This window comes from Hippocampus comes, unplaced genomic scaffold (genome assembly GCF_001891065.2).
Source record: "Hippocampus comes isolate QL1 unplaced genomic scaffold, H_comes_QL1_v1.1 scaffold570, whole genome shotgun sequence".
NCBI lineage: Eukaryota > Metazoa > Chordata > Actinopteri > Syngnathiformes > Syngnathidae > Hippocampus > Hippocampus comes.
In genome coordinates this window covers 116785-135146 of record NW_017805000.1, presented here as the reverse complement: position 1 = coordinate 135146, position 18362 = coordinate 116785, and the positions used below count along the sequence as shown (strand labels likewise).

Genomic DNA, 18362 nt, shown 5'->3' with positions numbered 1-18362 from the left:
GGAACGACAACACACCAAACATCAGGACTGGGGAACATAACAAAAAACATGGGACATTTATGAAACAAAAACAAAAATAATTATTTTTAAAGTTTTATATTCTTTCTATTTGTGGCATTTTAAACTACTTGCAAAAAGGCACAAGTGAATTTTGGAAGATTTCATATTACACTGTTGTTGTTTTTTTTTTGGGTTTTTTTTGGTTGATGTGGTCGATATCAGGAAGATTAGCCATAGGGGATCCAAAGTGACAAATGATTAACGGTTAAAAAAAAAAAAAAGTTGAATTATTTTAGCATTCATTGGCAAGTCTGATATTTACCAGCAAAGTGATTCGGCACTAGTGAAGAAAATATTTGCCACTAGTGGGCAGCAGAGCCTCAAACAGCTCAACGCCATCATTACTGGTACAGAACCAGCACTATTGTGTTTCACCATAATCCATTCAAAACATTTCATCATTTCCCTTTCAGTCAATGTGTTCTCAATGGACTTTTACAAGAAAAGTCAATTTCTTGAAAAACAGAGGTGGAAAAGTGCACTGAAAAAGAAAATGTCATTTGAATTGACCAAATTTGAAAACGCGCATAGGTTGTACTTGATTAAAATCTGCTAAACTGATGTAACTTGAAGGAGAAGAGAAAAAAAATTATTAAGTGGCATAATTAAGTGACAGTGTAAAGTGTAGCCTCTGAGTGGATTGTGGACCTTGAGTGCTTTTTATTGCATAGACAGCTGTCATCATCATCATCATCATTATCATCATGAGGCCTCTTAAGCAGGCAGCGACAATGTCAGGGCAAGCGCATGGCATTTATTCAGGCTTGTATCCGAGCAGGAAGCACGACCATTCTTGAAGGTGGCCCACCCAGAATTTACATGATCAAAAAGTTCTGTCATACCATTTTCCCCCTAAAATTGATTAATCAAAGGGGATGTCAAACCCAAATTTTTCTTGACACATAGCTTCTATTTAGTCGCCCATTTTTGACTATTTCCTTCATGTGTTAGCATTCAGCCAGCAGATTTTAATGGTAAAGGTATGTTTTAATTAGACAAAGTGTAGCTATCTTAGTTTTATGTTTAGTTTGACAGTAAACGTCTCGATGCCTTTTTTTGAAGAATTGTTGACACTCTGCCAAACTGCTGCTAGTTATGACGTGAGCTGAGGTGCGTTCACTGCCACCGTACAGCAGTTTGCCCACCCCTTGTCGAGTATTTTTTTTTAAAAAAATTCATCGTACATCAGTTCTGTCTTGTGTATGTCGGCGATCCGTCGCTCCAGTTTCTCCGAGTGTTTGGGGAAGAACTGGAATTTCGAGCTGTAACCTTCGGGGTGTTTCCCGGGGTCGTAATTCCCGATCTCAGCTGGGGGAAGGAACACAAAGAGGTTATGTGAAGGTTACGTGCTTATTAACTTCAATCTACATTCGCATGACCCTGATACTGAATTCTCCAGTGCGAGGAACCTGACCAGGCAGCAACATCTTTAATTCATGAGCCCCTCCCCTAACCCTCCAGCACCGTGCTTTTTTTATGATACGATCTCCACATTTCACCATGCGTGTCTTTGGCTAAAGGAAGATGGGAGACCAGATAACCACTCAGTCTATTTTGGGTTTGTCATAAAAATGTGCTCCATTTGTACTTTTAAGGGTCCTCTGGCCACCTATTGCTGGGGGACACTGTGTAAGGCTACTGTCTAGGTTAGAGATGGGCAAGACTATTAAAAAGAATGTTTCCTGAACACACCTGATCAGTTTTAAGTTGTAGTTCACTTACGACTTGATGGCGAACATCACTTCAAAGCACTTCCACCTATTCATCTCCATTAGAGACGAGAGATGTAGAGATGCTGTCAGCCATGATTGATTTTGTGGCAATTCACCGTCACTCAAGTAGTCAGGAAACTACGGGTAACATAATATATTGAGTAATGACATTATGCCCCCCCCCCAAAAAAGTTTGCCACAATACATCCTGGCCACCGAATAATGGTCAATAACAACAGCCTTTTATTTTCTTCACAAGGGACAGCGGTTACCCCAGTGGGCAGCTTATGATGTTATCAGGTTACAGAGTGCATGAAAGGGTTAAAGTGCCTAAATGACATTACCGTATTTTCCGCACTAAAAGGCGCACCTAAAAGCCTTCCATTTTCTTAAAAGCTCACAGCGCGCCTTAAAATCCGATGCACCTTGTGTATGGTCATTACGGTAATATTTCGACCCCAAAATGGCTCCTTGCTCGAGACATGCTGACTGCGCAAAGTTCAAACTTAAGGCGAACGGTTACGCAGTTGAACACAGAAATAGAGCAGCAGCAAGAGAGTTCAACGTTAACGAGTCAATGTTATAACTTGCTGTTGGTTAAGTGAACTGTGTCGCTGCTTTATTAAATAAGTTTTACTGACGTTTGATCGTTCTGTTGGTGTTTCTTTCTTGAAAAACAGAGGTGGAAAAGTGCACTGAAAAAGAAAATGTCATTTGAATTGACCAAATTTGAAAACGCGCATAGGTTGTACTTGATTAAAATCTGCTAAACTGATGTAACTTGAAGGAGAAGAGAAAAAAAATTATTAAGTGGCATAATTAAGTGACAGTGTAAAGTGTAGCCTCTGAGTGGATTGTGGACCTTGAGTGCTTTTTATTGCATAGACAGCTGTCATCATCATCATCATCATTATCATCATGAGGCCTCTTAAGCAGGCAGCGACAATGTCAGGGCAAGCGCATGGCATTTATTCAGGCTTGTATCCGAGCAGGAAGCACGACCATTCTTGAAGGTGGCCCACCCAGAATTTACATGATCAAAAAGTTCTGTCATACCATTTTCCCCCTAAAATTGATTAATCAAAGGGGATGTCAAACCCAAATTTTTCTTGACACATAGCTTCTATTTAGTCGCCCATTTTTGACTATTTCCTTCATGTGTTAGCATTCAGCCAGCAGATTTTAATGGTAAAGGTATGTTTTAATTAGACAAAGTGTAGCTATCTTAGTTTTATGTTTAGTTTGACAGTAAACGTCTCGATGCCTTTTTTTGAAGAATTGTTGACACTCTGCCAAACTGCTGCTAGTTATGACGTGAGCTGAGGTGCGTTCACTGCCACCGTACAGCAGTTTGCCCACCCCTTGTCGAGTATTTTTTTTTAAAAAAATTCATCGTACATCAGTTCTGTCTTGTGTATGTCGGCGATCCGTCGCTCCAGTTTCTCCGAGTGTTTGGGGAAGAACTGGAATTTCGAGCTGTAACCTTCGGGGTGTTTCCCGGGGTCGTAATTCCCGATCTCAGCTGGGGGAAGGAACACAAAGAGGTTATGTGAAGGTTACGTGCTTATTAACTTCAATCTACATTCGCATGACCCTGATACTGAATTCTCCAGTGCGAGGAACCTGACCAGGCAGCAACATCTTTAATTCATGAGCCCCTCCCCTAACCCTCCAGCACCGTGCTTTTTTTATGATACGATCTCCACATTTCACCATGCGTGTCTTTGGCTAAAGGAAGATGGGAGACCAGATAACCACTCAGTCTATTTTGGGGTTGTCATAAAAATGTGCTCCATTTGTACTTTTAAGGGTCCTCTGGCCACCTATTGCTGGGGGACACTGTGTAAGGCTACTGTCTAGGTTAGAGATGGGCAAGACTATTAAAAAGAATGTTTCCTGAACACACCTGATCAGTTTTAAGTTGTAGTTCACTTACGACTTGATGGCGAACATCACTTCAAAGCACTTCCACCTATTCATCTCCATTAGAGACGAGAGATGTAGAGATGCTGTCAGCCATGATTGATTTTGTGGCAATTCACCGTCACTCAAGTAGTCAGGAAACTACGGGTAACATAATATATTGAGTAATGACATTATGCCCCCCCCCCAAAAAAGTTTGCCACAATACATCCTGGCCACCGAATAATGGTCAATAACAACAGCCTTTTATTTTCTTCACAAGGGACAGCGGTTACCCCAGTGGGCAGCTTATGATGTTATCAGGTTACAGAGTGCATGAAAGGGTTAAAGTGCCTAAATGACATTACCGTATTTTCCGCACTAAAAGGCGCACCTAAAAGCCTTCCATTTTCTTAAAAGCTCACAGCGCGCCTTAAAATCCGATGCACCTTGTGTATGGTCATTACGGTAATATTTCGACCCCAAAATGGCTCCTTGCTCGAGACATGCTGACTGCGCAAAGTTCAAACTTAAGGCGAACGGTTACGCAGTTGAACACAGAAATAGAGCAGCAGCAAGAGAGTTCAACGTTAACGAGTCAATGTTATAACTTGCTGTTGGTTAAGTGAACTGTGTCGCTGCTTTATTAAATAAGTTTTACTGACGTTTGATCGTTCTGTTGGTGTTTCCTGGAGCGTAGCTCCATCTAGTGGATGCATTGTAGATTGCGTCTTATAATGCGGTGTGCCCAATGTATGAAAAAAAATACAAAATAGGGTGCGCCTCATAATCCAGGGCGACTTTTAGTGCGGAAAATACGGTAAATTGCCCATCCCTAGTCTAGACTACGACTACTATGCGACCCTTGTGAGGATAAGCGGACTAGAAAATGGATGGGTGGATGGATGGATGCATTCCTTGCAACGGGAGGCTATTTCAAAACATATTCACATCGGCTTAGCATTTAAACAAAATGTAGAGACATGCTCCCTTGGCCACTTATGAGCATTTGCAAAGCTTTTCTAACAATGAACAGAACTCGAACAGTACTTATTTGTACCTGGAGGTTCAATTGTGAACTTTATAGTGTACATAACAAAATGTTGTACCGCGGAAAAAAAATGGACCCTATTTTCTGACAGTGTAATAAGGGGCATTTCAGTTTGGAAAAAATACATGCCTAGAGGCTCACACATCTTAGTTGGACATTTTCAGTTGGCCTGTCTCGCCTTTTTCTACAACAAGCATGTATTTGTCAGCCTGCTGAGTTCTCCAGCCAAGTTAATGCAGAGTTAGACATGGCAGCAGGTCCATATGTTACCTTCCATTACCTTGAAGGATGTAGGCAGCCAGCAATGCGGCGTCCGAGGTTTTGCACAGGAGGCGGCCGTGGTAAAGGTCCCTTTTGATTTGCAGGAAGACGAGATATCTGCAATGAAAAGACACCACGAAGCTCAGTGGGACGTCTGAGGAGGATGCGGATGATATTAAAGGGGAGCTCCAGAATTGCTGCATCATCACTGGACACAACATTCTGGACATGTGTCCAGTTCTGGCTATAAAATCGAATAGTAGAGACAAAAGGATCAGAACAGGAAACAGGAAACGTCATATAATGAGGACTTGCTCGTTGAAATGCATCAAAATGACCTTTTGGAAGCGGTTTGGTTGAAGAATTTGCTTTTGAAAAATACAAACGTGATGGAAAGCAAGTGTTGTTCTGCCATGTTTCATTTTCGGTTACCAGAGAAAGCTTTTTGCATACCTCCTGCTGAACAAGTCCTTTGGCAAACAGTGTAATATTCATTAGAAAGTCTCAGATTGGAAAAGCACTCAGTCTTTTTTAATCATTGAAGGCCATGATTACTGTTTGTTACATCGAAAGACACATTTAGATATGTGGGAACATGCACACTGAATAACTAGCCAGGATGGCTGTTTTCACAAGTTGGGAAAACTGAATTAGTGTTTGTTTAACGTTGTTTTTGTCATGGTGTAGAAGTTGCAATTAGAAACGGATCTTTCAATCAGCCTGCCATGCATGTTTTTGGAATTTTGGGAGGAAACCGGACGGAGTACCCGGACAAAACCCACGCAGGCACGGGGAGAACATGCAAACTCCACAGAATCCTCCAGAATCGAACCCTGCACCTCTGCATTGTGCGGCGGACGTGCTAAGTAGTCGACCACTGTACCCTCAGTCGTAGATCATTTAATTGAACAATTCAAATTGTTTCAAACATTAAAATAAGATTTGGAATTCTGAAAACTTTTCTCCAATGTTCTTCCCACTTAAGATCATTATTATTTAGCGTATATCCTTGGGTCAAGTAGGAGCGGTGAAAAAAAGGAGGTTTTACCGAGTGATTTCCTCCTTTAGAGCAGCTGGATCAGGAGGGTAGAACTTGACACGCAGACACATGGTGAATGGAGGCTGAGCTAGAAGAAACAAGACAAAGTACAGTAGGACTAAAAATTGAAATCAAGAGAAATTGACCCACATCAAACAATCAGCAACATTCAAATAAATAAACATCACATCGAAAACACGTCACTGCCAAACAAAACTGTGAATTTACAGTTTAGGATTTGAAAAGGTCAAATTTGATTCGACCCCCCCCCCCCTTACGTATGCAAGTCAAGAGGTACTTTTGGGCCAGTTGCCAAGCAACCGCCCCAGCGAATTGATTGCGTCGATACAAAATTTAACGTTAAATCATCAGCCCATTCACCACCGTGTTGAACTTTTCCTCTGAGAGTGACTAATCGCTTTTTAATTTTCTGTTGTCAAATCAGCTCGCCACTTTGTCATGGGAGCGTAAACACACTGTACAGTACTTCCATTACCGATGTTGGTTGTCACAGTTTTCATGGATGACAAAAAATGAGCTGTACTTACATTTCATTTGCTTTGCAATCGACCTTGTTAACTCCAACCAGTGCTGCGTTGAAAGCAGAGCAGATTTGGTGAGTTGGTGACAAAATTCAAAGCACATTTGCATGAATGCATTTTCGGGTCATTGGGAAATTTCAACAAAAAGCATTATTTTTTTTTTTTTTTTGAGGCCAGTGCCAATTCCAATATTTGGCAGCATAAAATTACAGTAACCAATCATTTAGTATTTGTTAACATGCAAAAGTAGTCAGATTTTTTTTTGAGATTGGGGGAATGTTTGAATGTCAAAATCTTTGTCTTGAATTGGAATATGTCAATGTGTAATATACGACAACGACAAAAATCGTCAAAGATGTCATCCGATTTTAAAAGAGCGTTATCGGCTGATTATACTGGCTGACTGGATAATCCGTCCTGGCCCTAGTAATTTAAGTCGGTAGCAGTTCTTCATCGTCCATCAGTGCTAACAGCGACAAAAACAACATTCGTGTTGACTGCCAGCATGCATGTGAATACTTCATGAAAGGAGAGTTGCCGCCAAGCCGCACTAAACGTGTCCTGGACCATCCCATCGTAATTAAAGCAAACAATGACACGAGTCCTCACTCTGATGTTCTTTGACTACATCTCATCCAATGTATATTTAAAGTAAAGTCAAGCATGTGATTTGCATATGGGCACAGAGCAACAATACCGCGCGGTCTTCCTCTTGAGTGCACATCCATCCATCCATTTTCTGATTCGCTTTATCCTCAAAAGGGTCACGGGGCGCACATCTGCTTCCTACCACATTTCAAAAACAAGCATGTGTGGCTTATTGAGACTCGTCCAAAGTTCTGGATGTGCATCGGGACGTTTACTTGTTGACATGTGCCTTGTGATTGCCTGCAAACCAATTCAGGTTGTATGACCCCGCCCCCCCTCACAGTTCTGAGGTTCAAGGTTCGGATCTCAGCTCTGGGCCTTGTGGGCGGAGGTTTGTCTATTATGTGCCCTGTGATTGGCTGGTAAACAGCATTAGCAACCCCACCACTATGGAGGATGGATTGCTCTTTAGTCACACAAAATGTTGGAACAAACGAGCAAGACGTCATTGTACCACACAAGCTTTCATTTCACCGCGCCTCAAACGGATTAACTCTGCATGCATTTTGCTTTGTCTTTGGCTTCCTACAACACTTTATCGAAAGGAAGAAGCAACTTGAATAATAGGTGTTTAGACAACAAGAACATGGACTGATTTTGTTTCAATTATGTGGTTATATAATTATAATATTTTATGTGGTTGTTTGTTTGTTTGTGTTTGTTTGTTTTGTGAATCAAGCAAATTGTAGGTTGACAGCAGGCTGGAACAAATCGCGCTAGACCTTGGAGGTTTCACAGCAAAAATTGCCATTTTATCCCGGGAAAAATGTGGTTGAGAGCTATTATTGTGAGGAAAAGACTTAAAGGTTGTGTGAAATCAAATTGTAAAAGCATCTGCGGTACAACAGTAGCCTTCAGAAAAACCACATACCAGTGCGGCTAATGGAGGGCGAAAGGATTTCATTTTCGGGGGAGCATGAAGATTGAATCTGTGAGGGCTGCATTACGATTTTGTTGTATGACTTTATGTGGTCAGGTAGAGGTTCATTAAGCAGGATCTACCATCAGTGGAACTTTTTATTCCCTGATGGCCCAGATGTGACCCAAGATGACTGCGCCAGGTTTCAGCCATCCATTTTCTACAAGGCTTGAACTCATTAAGGTCACGGATGAGCTGTATTCGATCCCAGCTGACTTTGGCCGAGAGTGGGGGTACACTGGGGACCGGTTGGTAGCCAATCACAGACAAACAGTTCGCACTTAACCTGAGCAACAAACACATTCTAAGTAATTATTTGTTAGTGGGCTGGATTAAGAAAAGCGCATGGGTCATTGTTGACTTCATGAAGGGGTCACACTTCTTTACCGAAATAAAACGTCAAGGTTTTCCAAGCCATGTTTTTGTTGTTGTTGATATTATAGGCAAGAGTTGATTTCTGCAATTGAGTCAAGTCTGCCGCTATCCTGACTTAGTGACATGGCCTACCGGGCAGCCATGTGCTCAATGCTCAATTGTAGCATTTGTACTCTGCTACGCACCGTTAGCTCACAAGGGAATTTACAAGCGACGTTCCAGCTGCTTACCCGCTGCTTGTCGGGGTCCACATATCGGATGCCGAAATAATCTTTCTCCAGCAAATTGAGGTGGTGGCAGATGAGGTCAAACAGATACTGGCCTTTTGCATCTCGCTGTGGAAAAGATGGAAAAAGTTCAATGGCAAACAAAGCCATGAAAAGAAGAATGAGGAGAGTTAACATGTGATTCCTGATGGATCTGTACTAACATCTGAACCGATGAATCGGCCAGCTGATTTAATCAGTCGATATTAGAGTACCGTATTTTCCACAGTATAAGGCGCTTCGGAGTATAAGGCGCACCTTTAATGAATGGCCTATAAGTGTTTCCAAATATAGGGTGCACCGCATTATAAGGCTGTGCTAAAGGGAATACAATACAAGGAACATATTGATCCATATAGAAGGCGCATCGGATTATAAGCAGCACCGTCGGCTTTTGAGAAAATGGAATGCTTTTAGGCGCACCTTATAGTGCGGAAAATACGGTATATATGCGTATATACAGTACATGTTAGCCAATCGCACCCACACAGGGCACTCTTCTTCTCAGGTGCAGTTACCACGTTTATCGCTGCTGACTATTAGTGCTGCTCCTCAAATTCACTTGTGCCTACCAGCATGACTACAGTGCACAAAAGCAAGACACACAAATGCAATATTAGTCCAAGGCTTTTGAGTTTTAGTCGAAAATGACACAAGCGGTAGAAATTGTCGCGAGGTTGTTCAGTTTAGCTTTAGGAAATGGAGTCCAGTAATTCCAGATGGCTTTATATTGAAATGTGAACCTAAGCCATGCCAGAGAGAGACTGACTTCATGCAGTATTAGAACCATCGGAGGTGTCTCTGGTGCTGGAAGCTCAAAGAGCTGATGTATTAACTATGCAGAGATTCTGCTGTGGGATTCGCTAATCCTCATAGAAATGTATAGCGCACCCTATATAGCACTTTGCAAAACAAATCTCATCCTCGTGCGAAACACTGTAGTTCACTTAGCTGACCCTAGAGCTTTTGGAATCAGACCGGAACTCATTTTGCTGAGACAGAAACGATACTGTTGAAAGTGCCCCGTGACACACTTAGCGTTAACCTTCACAAAGAGAAGCGGTAATTCGTCACTTTTAATCGTGTACAGCCAGGAGGGCTGTAAAGATGATTTACATAAGACCATTAAGAAGGGCGATTACAAGCAGGCGCATCACTACTAGCAATATTTCCTCAAACTATTTTGCGACAATAAGCTTTGAAACGCAGTCCAGGAATGTATTGTAACATAAATGTTGATAGAGTACAAAACACCTTCAACGACATATTACAGAAATAGAGTCACGGGTGTTGTGATACACTGCTGAGAGCAACTAAAGGCGACCACCGGTGTTTTATTAGCCTTTTACAGAATGAACACGAAGCCTGTGCACATTTTGGTCGGTTAAGGCTCCAACGGTTGTGTCAAACTTGGAAAACATGACCAATAAATATATCGTAAATATTTCCTTCTGAATTTCTTCATTGCTCACATTCCCTTCGGCATAGTATCTACTGTATTTATTGATGTCTCTTTGGAAGGAAGATTGCGCTGGCAGCAGGTCAAAGCACGTCAGTTTAAGTCAGGCTGAGGGCAAGTTTGGACAGGAAACTCATTCCCGTCACTGTCCTCCTGCCGGCCCAATGGCCCTGCGAATGCAGTCCAGGTGTCACTCACAAGCGCACTCCTTACTGGTACTAGATAACAGGAACAGTGTCGATATGCTGACTGAAGAACAAGAGGAGTTTTGCATCTGCAAAAAAATGACTCACTGGCTTCTTTCGGGAAAAGCAACCAAAAAAAAAAAAAAAAAAAAGAAAAAAAGACCAGCCAATTCCAAAGACGATGCAAAAAAAAAAAAAAGAAAAATTACAGTGCAAATTAAACCAAGGTATTTGATCTTTTTTTTTTCATTTTCAGAGTCACTATGGAGTGATTGGGAAACAGCCTTCCTATAATTCAAATTGTACTTCGCGTCCATTGGTAACGTTTCTTTAACTGGGAAGCAACTAAGCATCAAACACACTCGCTACATGTTCATGTGTACCCAATGACTTAGGCTCAAAAGTGTAGTAAAAACCTCTGGCTCAATAATTCACCAGACCTGTATGTATGACACTTTTAAAAATTGTTTCTCTATTCTGATACAATTCCAGTACTTGCTCAAGCAGTGAGTGGCCTCTGATCAAATAGATGCCACGCTTCAATTCATGTCCAAACACCTCACCTCAAATAAACACCTCATGATATAATAAAATCATGGAACTCCTATTCCCTAATCAAACACAAAGATGGTGTGATGACCCACTGTTTTCCACTCAATGGGATATTTTTATTTTTATTCGTATTGTGAAGCAGGTGAGTAGATTAATGTCGAGCCAATATCGAGAGAGATACGATATATGAAAGCTAAAGTCTGTCTCTGAAGTAAAATATTAGCCCAATGTTTTCAAGTTGAATCCCAAAAGGACACCAGCAACATGAATTGAGGAACGGTTCTTCAGGTCACGCGCCATAAAACGCACTCTGACATGTCTGAATTGTCCTATTTAGTATTGTCACCCTAACAGCTTTTTCAGCGAATACCAAATTAGTTCTCCGTCCTTCACTCTGCTATCGGTGCATGTTATAACCACTAAGGAGATTTTAGACCCCAAGAGAATACCAATAAGCCCAACGATGGCATTTGTCCTCTGCATATGAGCTTCTCACGCTCTGTGCTCATTAAATACGACGGCCATAAAATAAACATAATATTAGGGGTTCTTTTATGATGTATTATTGTCTGGTTTTCCCTCTCATTGTGATAGAGATCAGGCGAGAACGCCTTCAACAATTAAGAAGCAGTTCAGAATGGAAAGGACACACCGAGCCCCGAAAGGACATCTGGCCTTTTGTTCAAGACGTTTGTTAGTATTCAACACCGTTCACTCCAGACCCCCGACCCACCTCCCCGTTGCTCCCCGATGCATTGCCGCCCCCCCCCCACCCGACTCAGCCTCTGCCCCATGCCAAGGACAGCTGCCTTTAGTCCTCCACCAGCCTGTCTGAAAGCAAGGTCACAAAGAAAGAAAATGTTTTTGCAAGCGCGAGCAGGTGTATCTAATCAACTGGCCTTTGAGTTAGAGGAGGCAAAAAATAGTCACACTCTGAACTTAAGTATAAGAAACTAGATTAGTCAACTCTGAAATGTATCTGAGTACAAAAGTAAAAAGTCCAAGTGATTTTTTATTGTCAGTTATACGCTAAGATAGCCCTGAAGAGTTATAATGGGGGACAGGTGAAGTGAGGCTACATTCAAATCATGCTAGCAGGTGTAACACTTGGAATAAAGTCAGGAATGGGTCATAAATATCTTCCTTCTCGAAACTGTTGTGCCATCATCGTTAATGCTCCCTGTTTCACGTTCCTCAATGGCACTGCTGGCAAAACGCTCTTTCAAAGCTGCGTACAAACATATTCGTGAATGACAAATTTGTGCGTACACACTGTAAGCGATTGAGTCCCAGTGTCCTTGGTAAGCGAATGCAGTCATAAGGCTTAACTTGTCTAAAATAAGCACAAAAGCAATGGAAAAATATTTCCTAATGTACCTGAAGAGTGAACAGTGGCTCCTTTCCAGCCAAGACAGCACCACATGTCAAATGGGCACTTTCCTTTCAGATTAATCATTAAAATGGTCTCCATGTCCGCACAAGAGCCAAGGCTATTAATAAAAGATAGTCTCACACGCAGGAGTGGAAACCATCAATGCCATTAACTATGTGTGTGAGTGTGTGCGCGTGTGTGTGTCTTCAACCTGTAGCCATGTGGTGATTTCTTTGGTTTCCTAACCAAAGGACTTTCTTGAGAGCACTTAATGCATTCGAGCCACTGAGTCATCGAGTGACGGAGCTCCATGGAGTTCATGTTGCGACCCTGCTGCCTGTGCCGGACAGGACGACCTGCCATCTCACACACCTTAATATAACATTACCTTCGTAAGTGCCTATAATGTCGTTCTACAAATATGAATACAATTCATTTATGGATAGGTCTTGTAATTTATGAAGCAAAATCAGTCGTCCAGCCCCAAATCAACAACATTTTAGCATACTTCAGTCGCTGTTGTGACTTTCAGATTTTAGCATCTTCAAAATGAGTCACTCGCATGATTTGTTCAGAATATTCTGATGTCCATACCTGATGGCATTTTTATCTGGGCTTGGCACCAGCCATGAATCAAACGTCTGCATAAAACCAGCTCACCACCAGTGATGCATTTGAGGACAGTATTACTGCTTAACAGCCACAAATTGAACAGCGAGTGTGCAAATCTCCTTGAGTAAGATCATGTTTGATGCTATGTAGAAATGTATGACACTTGTCTCCATCTATAATTCTAAATAATGTCCTCTCTCATTGAGCCAGTCCGCAATTATCAAAGCCATTAGCGGAGGATGATAGGTGGAGGGGTAAACACCTCTCAGGAATCTGAGCGTCAGTGTGGGCATACGAATACGCAATTCTCATCAGAGATACATCTTCTGATTTTCCGCAACCACAGAAACATCAACAGCGAGAGCAAAAATGATACATAAAATTACACCCCTGGAAAAAAAAAAACGTCTAAAAGCTCCCCGAGTTGCAGAACGGATGGATTAGCATATGGTGTGACATTCGCCGTCATTGTAGCGGCTCGTTGGCAGCTGTTGATTGGGGTTATTAACGTAAACACGGCCCCGAGCAGAAAGGAGGAGATATGGTCCATGAAATGTGTCACTCAGACGATATCAAATCATCAATCATCAAAACCAGGATGCTTGAGGGGAAATTAACAAAGATGTCATCAGCGTTTTACAAATTATATTTCCGACTGAAGTGGGATAACCTTTCTGTGTCATCGCAAAAGCACGGTGTCGAGCGGTTCGAATGAGGAATGGAGCACGCTGTGAACTGGAAGAGCAGTTTAGAGCAATCTGCAGCAATAAAAAAAGTGGGCCATCAAAGCATGATGGGAATGGGCAAGGATTTGGCCCCAGAAATGTGAGGAATCAGGAGAATAAAAAGAACTGCAAAAGGGGGTCTGGGGACGCATATGAATAGTCATTGCACCTAAAGCCTCTGAATGTAAAACAGGTTTTAATACTGGCATCTGACATTTATTATCGGAAGAATTCAAGTGAAGCGAAAGCCATTTGGATGGGATAATCATAAGGAGAGTAGCAGCACTGGCATTGCCATGGCGACCTCACTTTAGTGGGCTTCTGGACCAGTAATTCCCTCCCATTATGTTGTGAGAGTTCATCAGGTGTATCGTGGGAAATTATCCAATTTCTATTCATGAGTCCAACGGTGACTTATATTCACAACAAATTAAGTGTCTTTGTTTATTTTCCATGCGGGCGACTTTTAGTGACATGCAGAACAAAGAAAAAATAATCTTCCACCATATTAAGAAACCACTTTTTGTTACATTCTTGTTTGATGGTATGCCGTGAGATTCATTTTCAAATGTAAAATAGATGCCACGTCGCAATAAACTTTGGGAATCGCAGTCTGGAATATTTGTGCATCCGGCAGGTTATTGCAGTGCTTGCTACGCATTACATTATCACGTTGATTTGAAAACATTTTGCTAATATAGAGAAGACCTGTAAGTCTTCACAGGCGATATCTTTGTACACCGAAGTCAGCTGTCGTTGACAGGAAATGCCGAGCGCAGGCAAAATGGAGCGGGCGCTGGTTCATTTGCATATGCTGACCATATTGCAAGGATGCAATAGTTGGATTAATGCTGAGATGAGAAATAGCAGTACTAGAAATAATACTTGAGCCTGCATCCGAAGCTTTGGGCTGGCTTGACAAAAATCCCAAATCCCAGTGAAGTCATTAGTTCTCAGCCCACCAGTGATGGATGTTTCTGCCCGGCTCAAACAAGTCATTTATCAGAGCGACATATTGCGGGGAAGTTTGTGTACAAACTTTTCAGACTTGGATTTCAAGTAATGAAAGCCAAGACAACAGCATCGGTGTTCCAACATCTGTTCTTTCACATCTTTGGATAAGTGTCACCAGAATTGTTGCCTCCCGTTCACACCAGTTAAGCTTTCTTGCTAAAAAGTGTGACAAATAACGCCCAAAACAAATGAGACGCACAATCGGGTGTCAAGCTTTGGATTAGCATATAAACAATGCTTCATTTGTATTTATTTTTTTGCTATTTGCACGAACAACATCTGTGATGCGGCACTTCTGTCTATCCCAGTTGGAAAAAAAAAAAAGGCGGGTGGGCGATGATGACCCGGTGTCACTCAGTCTCACTGACTCAGACTTTCGGAACCGACACAATCGGAGGTTCTGCAGTTGGACAAAAATGGCGTGCAGTCGTATCATAACGGCTTGGTCGCGCCAACGGGCATGACGCATCGCATCGGGCGTACTGCCAAAGACTCATTGACTCATATCTGGGCTTTATCTGTTATTTAGCCACGAGCAGTGTACAATTGGATTTCATGGCAGGTGTTTGTGGCTGAAAGCCCTTTTCACAAGCCCATCACGCGTTTAACATCATTACACACACTTAATGGGAACGACAAGGAGACGCTGTCATTTTGAGCAGTTACAGTACAATACAATATCTTCCGAATGATAACCTACTTTGTATCATTGCTTCTTTTAACCTTTGCAACAACCAACCATCTGACTAGTTGTCTGAAAGACCAACTAACCAAACAACTACCAATCTGACAAACCAAATAACTGACTAGATGACTAATGGACCCGCGAACCAACCAAGTGTCTGACGAACCGGCTCACCTTTTGTTCAACAACCAGCTGAGTTAACAAATCAACGACCGTAAGTATCTGACGAACTCAATGACTGAGTGATCAACCAAATGAATGATAGACAAGCAAACTTATCAACCAACCAACCAGCTCACGAAGTAACAAACCAACAAAAAAACCGACGAAGTAACCAGGTCATTTGTTTGCACACACTGGATGCCCTTCCTGACATAACCCACTCATTTTTATATATTTTTTTTATTCCATCTACATGAACCGACTCTCCTCCCAACTAACTGTCCTATCTATTCCTTTTTTCCCCCAAATACTTATTAAACTAGAGTAGTGGTTCTTAACCTTATTAGAGGTACCGAACCCAACAAGTTCATATGCACATTCACCGAACCCTTCATTAGTGGAAAATAAAAATACATTTTTTTTTTTACATACAGTATTCAAGACATAAGAAACACATTTTTAAAAACCAGAAAAAAACGTAAATAAAATTTCAAGATATAAATATACGTTGTTTTTTTTTTAACTGTGCACAAAATGAACCAGCCACTGATGGCCAAGCGGGCGTGTCATAACTAATTGACACGTTGAGTCGGGTGTGTCTTCACCTCCATGGCAGAGGCTCCATCGAACCCCTGAGTCCGATTCACCGAACCCCTAGGGTTCGATCGAACACAGGTTAAGAACCACTGAACTAGAGCTTGCTGGCAAAAACTATCAACCCATGTCATCTGAGCACATCACCTTGTCTGAGATGGATAAGATGTACTTCCTTTGCCGCAGACAAGAGGAAAGGGGATCAGGATGAACAGATCCCAAGTCATGACGTGTATTTTTGCCTAGAAAAGAACTCTACTAGCTCAGCTTTCTAAAGATTGAACTGCAGTCAAAGGCGCCTCCTCTATTTGCATAATTAAGCGCTTCAGAACGCTATTGATTTAACAACTCAGCAAAGGCTACGCATCCTCAGAGTGTGATACACAAGCTCAAAATGCATTAGCAGCGCACGGGAAGCGGTGCCGCAGATTGACGGATGGATTTAGAGACGTTAAACCTCCTATTGTGAGGGAATGCCGCTGAAGAAGCAATGTAAGGAAATTGCAAATATTTGCCAGCAGGACACGCGAGATAAGAGCGCTCCCGAAAAGTCGAGGCAACCAAGTGAGGAGACGGAGTCGAGGTCTTTTCGGCTTTGTTGAAGCTTTTCTGCAGTCGGTGGTTGCGGTTTAATCCACTCCGCTGATGAAGTCGCTTCCAGATGGAAGACTGTTTACTTGACAGACACACTTTTGTTTTCGTGCGACTTCGCCATGTGGAACCGCCGTGGCTGTCCTTCATTTTATTTTTTTCTCGTGTAGAAATAGGATGTAATGTCCTTTTTTTCTGTTCATTTTGAACTTTAAATTTTTTACAGTGAAGAGGAATTACACTTACGCAACGCTACTGTTGCGGGCTTGCTTGGTTTTGTTGTGTCGCCGTCGAGGTAACCTTGGGACTGCTTTTCTGTGCGCTGCTTCTCATCTTCGCGCTCGTCTTTTTTCAGTGGTGCGGCGCACTAAAGGGTCCGACGAGAATGTTAAGCCACGCACTTTAGTTCCACCTTTAGCGTCGGTGACTCTGCGCTACTGCGTAATCTATGTTCGGGGGGCATTTGTACAGTATATGGGTGACGTTAACCACTCATTGGTGGAGCAGATTCATCATCGCTACATCATTGAACTATTTAAGATACACAGCTAGAAATTGTAAAAAAAAATAAACACACATTCTCATGTTAGCATTCAACCTTCCTCTGCCTTAGCGTTGGATCTTGCGCTATTTAACTCCACAGTGTCTACTTTAAAAGCAGCAAGGAAACGGACCGCTGTAGTAATCTCCTCTTGATTTTAATTTCACAGAGAGTATTTTGGTGTTTGGAACCGACTGTGACAACTGAGTAGAGCCAAGTAAAGCAGAGCAGAGAAAATTGAAAAGCGGCATCACTTTGGATACAGCTCTGTAATTTTGTACATCTCATCTAATGGCGGATTGTCCCGTTACTTGTATACAAATGATGACAGACATGATGACAGCTCATCAGGTGTGCCACATTGGTCCAAAATGGATTTATTTACTATATATAATGTATTTTTTGTCATCACTCTATGCCAACAAATATGACAGGGAGAGCAATTAAATGCTCTTCCACAAAATGGCCGCAGGTACAGAATGTCATGGCTTCCTGCGAGTATTTTAGCTTTGCGTTCAACTCAACAGGGCCACATTTTATACTGAGTAGCTACATGTGTGAGGAGATGGAGATAAGTTCATCATTAGATTGAAGTAAAATGTCTGTGTCCAATAAAGGTTGAGAAACGCTGACCTAAATGACGATTGCAAAGATGCGGTATCGGCAAAATTCAGCTTACACACCGTATGTAGAGAAAGGCACCCCCAATGGTATCAATTCACACTTTCTACTGTCTTCAGAGGCACAGGAAGGATAACTTTCCCAATGGTGTAACCAAGCATGAAAATGCAGCAAACGGTTTAGCCCCAGAGGCTGGATGCTGCGCACACGGGCAAGGAAAGGCCCACCACTGCTGCAGCGTGTCGAGGCTTTAATGGAGGCCCAAGAGAGATGTAATCACCTCACCGAGTGCAAAAGAAAATAAAAGTTTTCACAGAATGCGAGGAGGACATGGTAGGATGGGGGGATGGGGGGGGGGGGTTAATCAACAAACCTCCAGCTGAGGCTTTGAGTTGGTAAACAGAAGCTTATATGTTCTGGCCAGCTTTGAAGTGTGCACATTTAGACCTGTGAGGTCTGCGTCGTGGGTAACGT

The 18362-nt window shown here is 42.1% G+C and overlaps 1 protein-coding gene across 2 annotated transcripts in view; it reads right to left on the bottom strand.

Annotated features, from left to right (window-relative positions):
* Positions 1 to 18362, bottom strand: part of frmd5a (FERM domain containing 5a) — a 49064-nt gene that overhangs the window by 9086 nt on the left and 21616 nt on the right. For both annotated transcript variants that reach the window (XM_019895674.1, XM_019895682.1), the window contains exons 2-6: positions 8740 to 8844; positions 6574 to 6616; positions 6035 to 6113; positions 5006 to 5103; positions 3171 to 3294 (exon numbers count right to left, since the gene is read on the bottom strand). In XM_019895674.1, coding sequence (XP_019751233.1) covers positions 3171 to 3294; positions 5006 to 5103; positions 6035 to 6113; positions 6574 to 6616; positions 8740 to 8844 — 449 coding nt within the window. The remainder of the gene's footprint in view (positions 1 to 3170; positions 3295 to 5005; positions 5104 to 6034; positions 6114 to 6573; positions 6617 to 8739; positions 8845 to 18362) is intronic.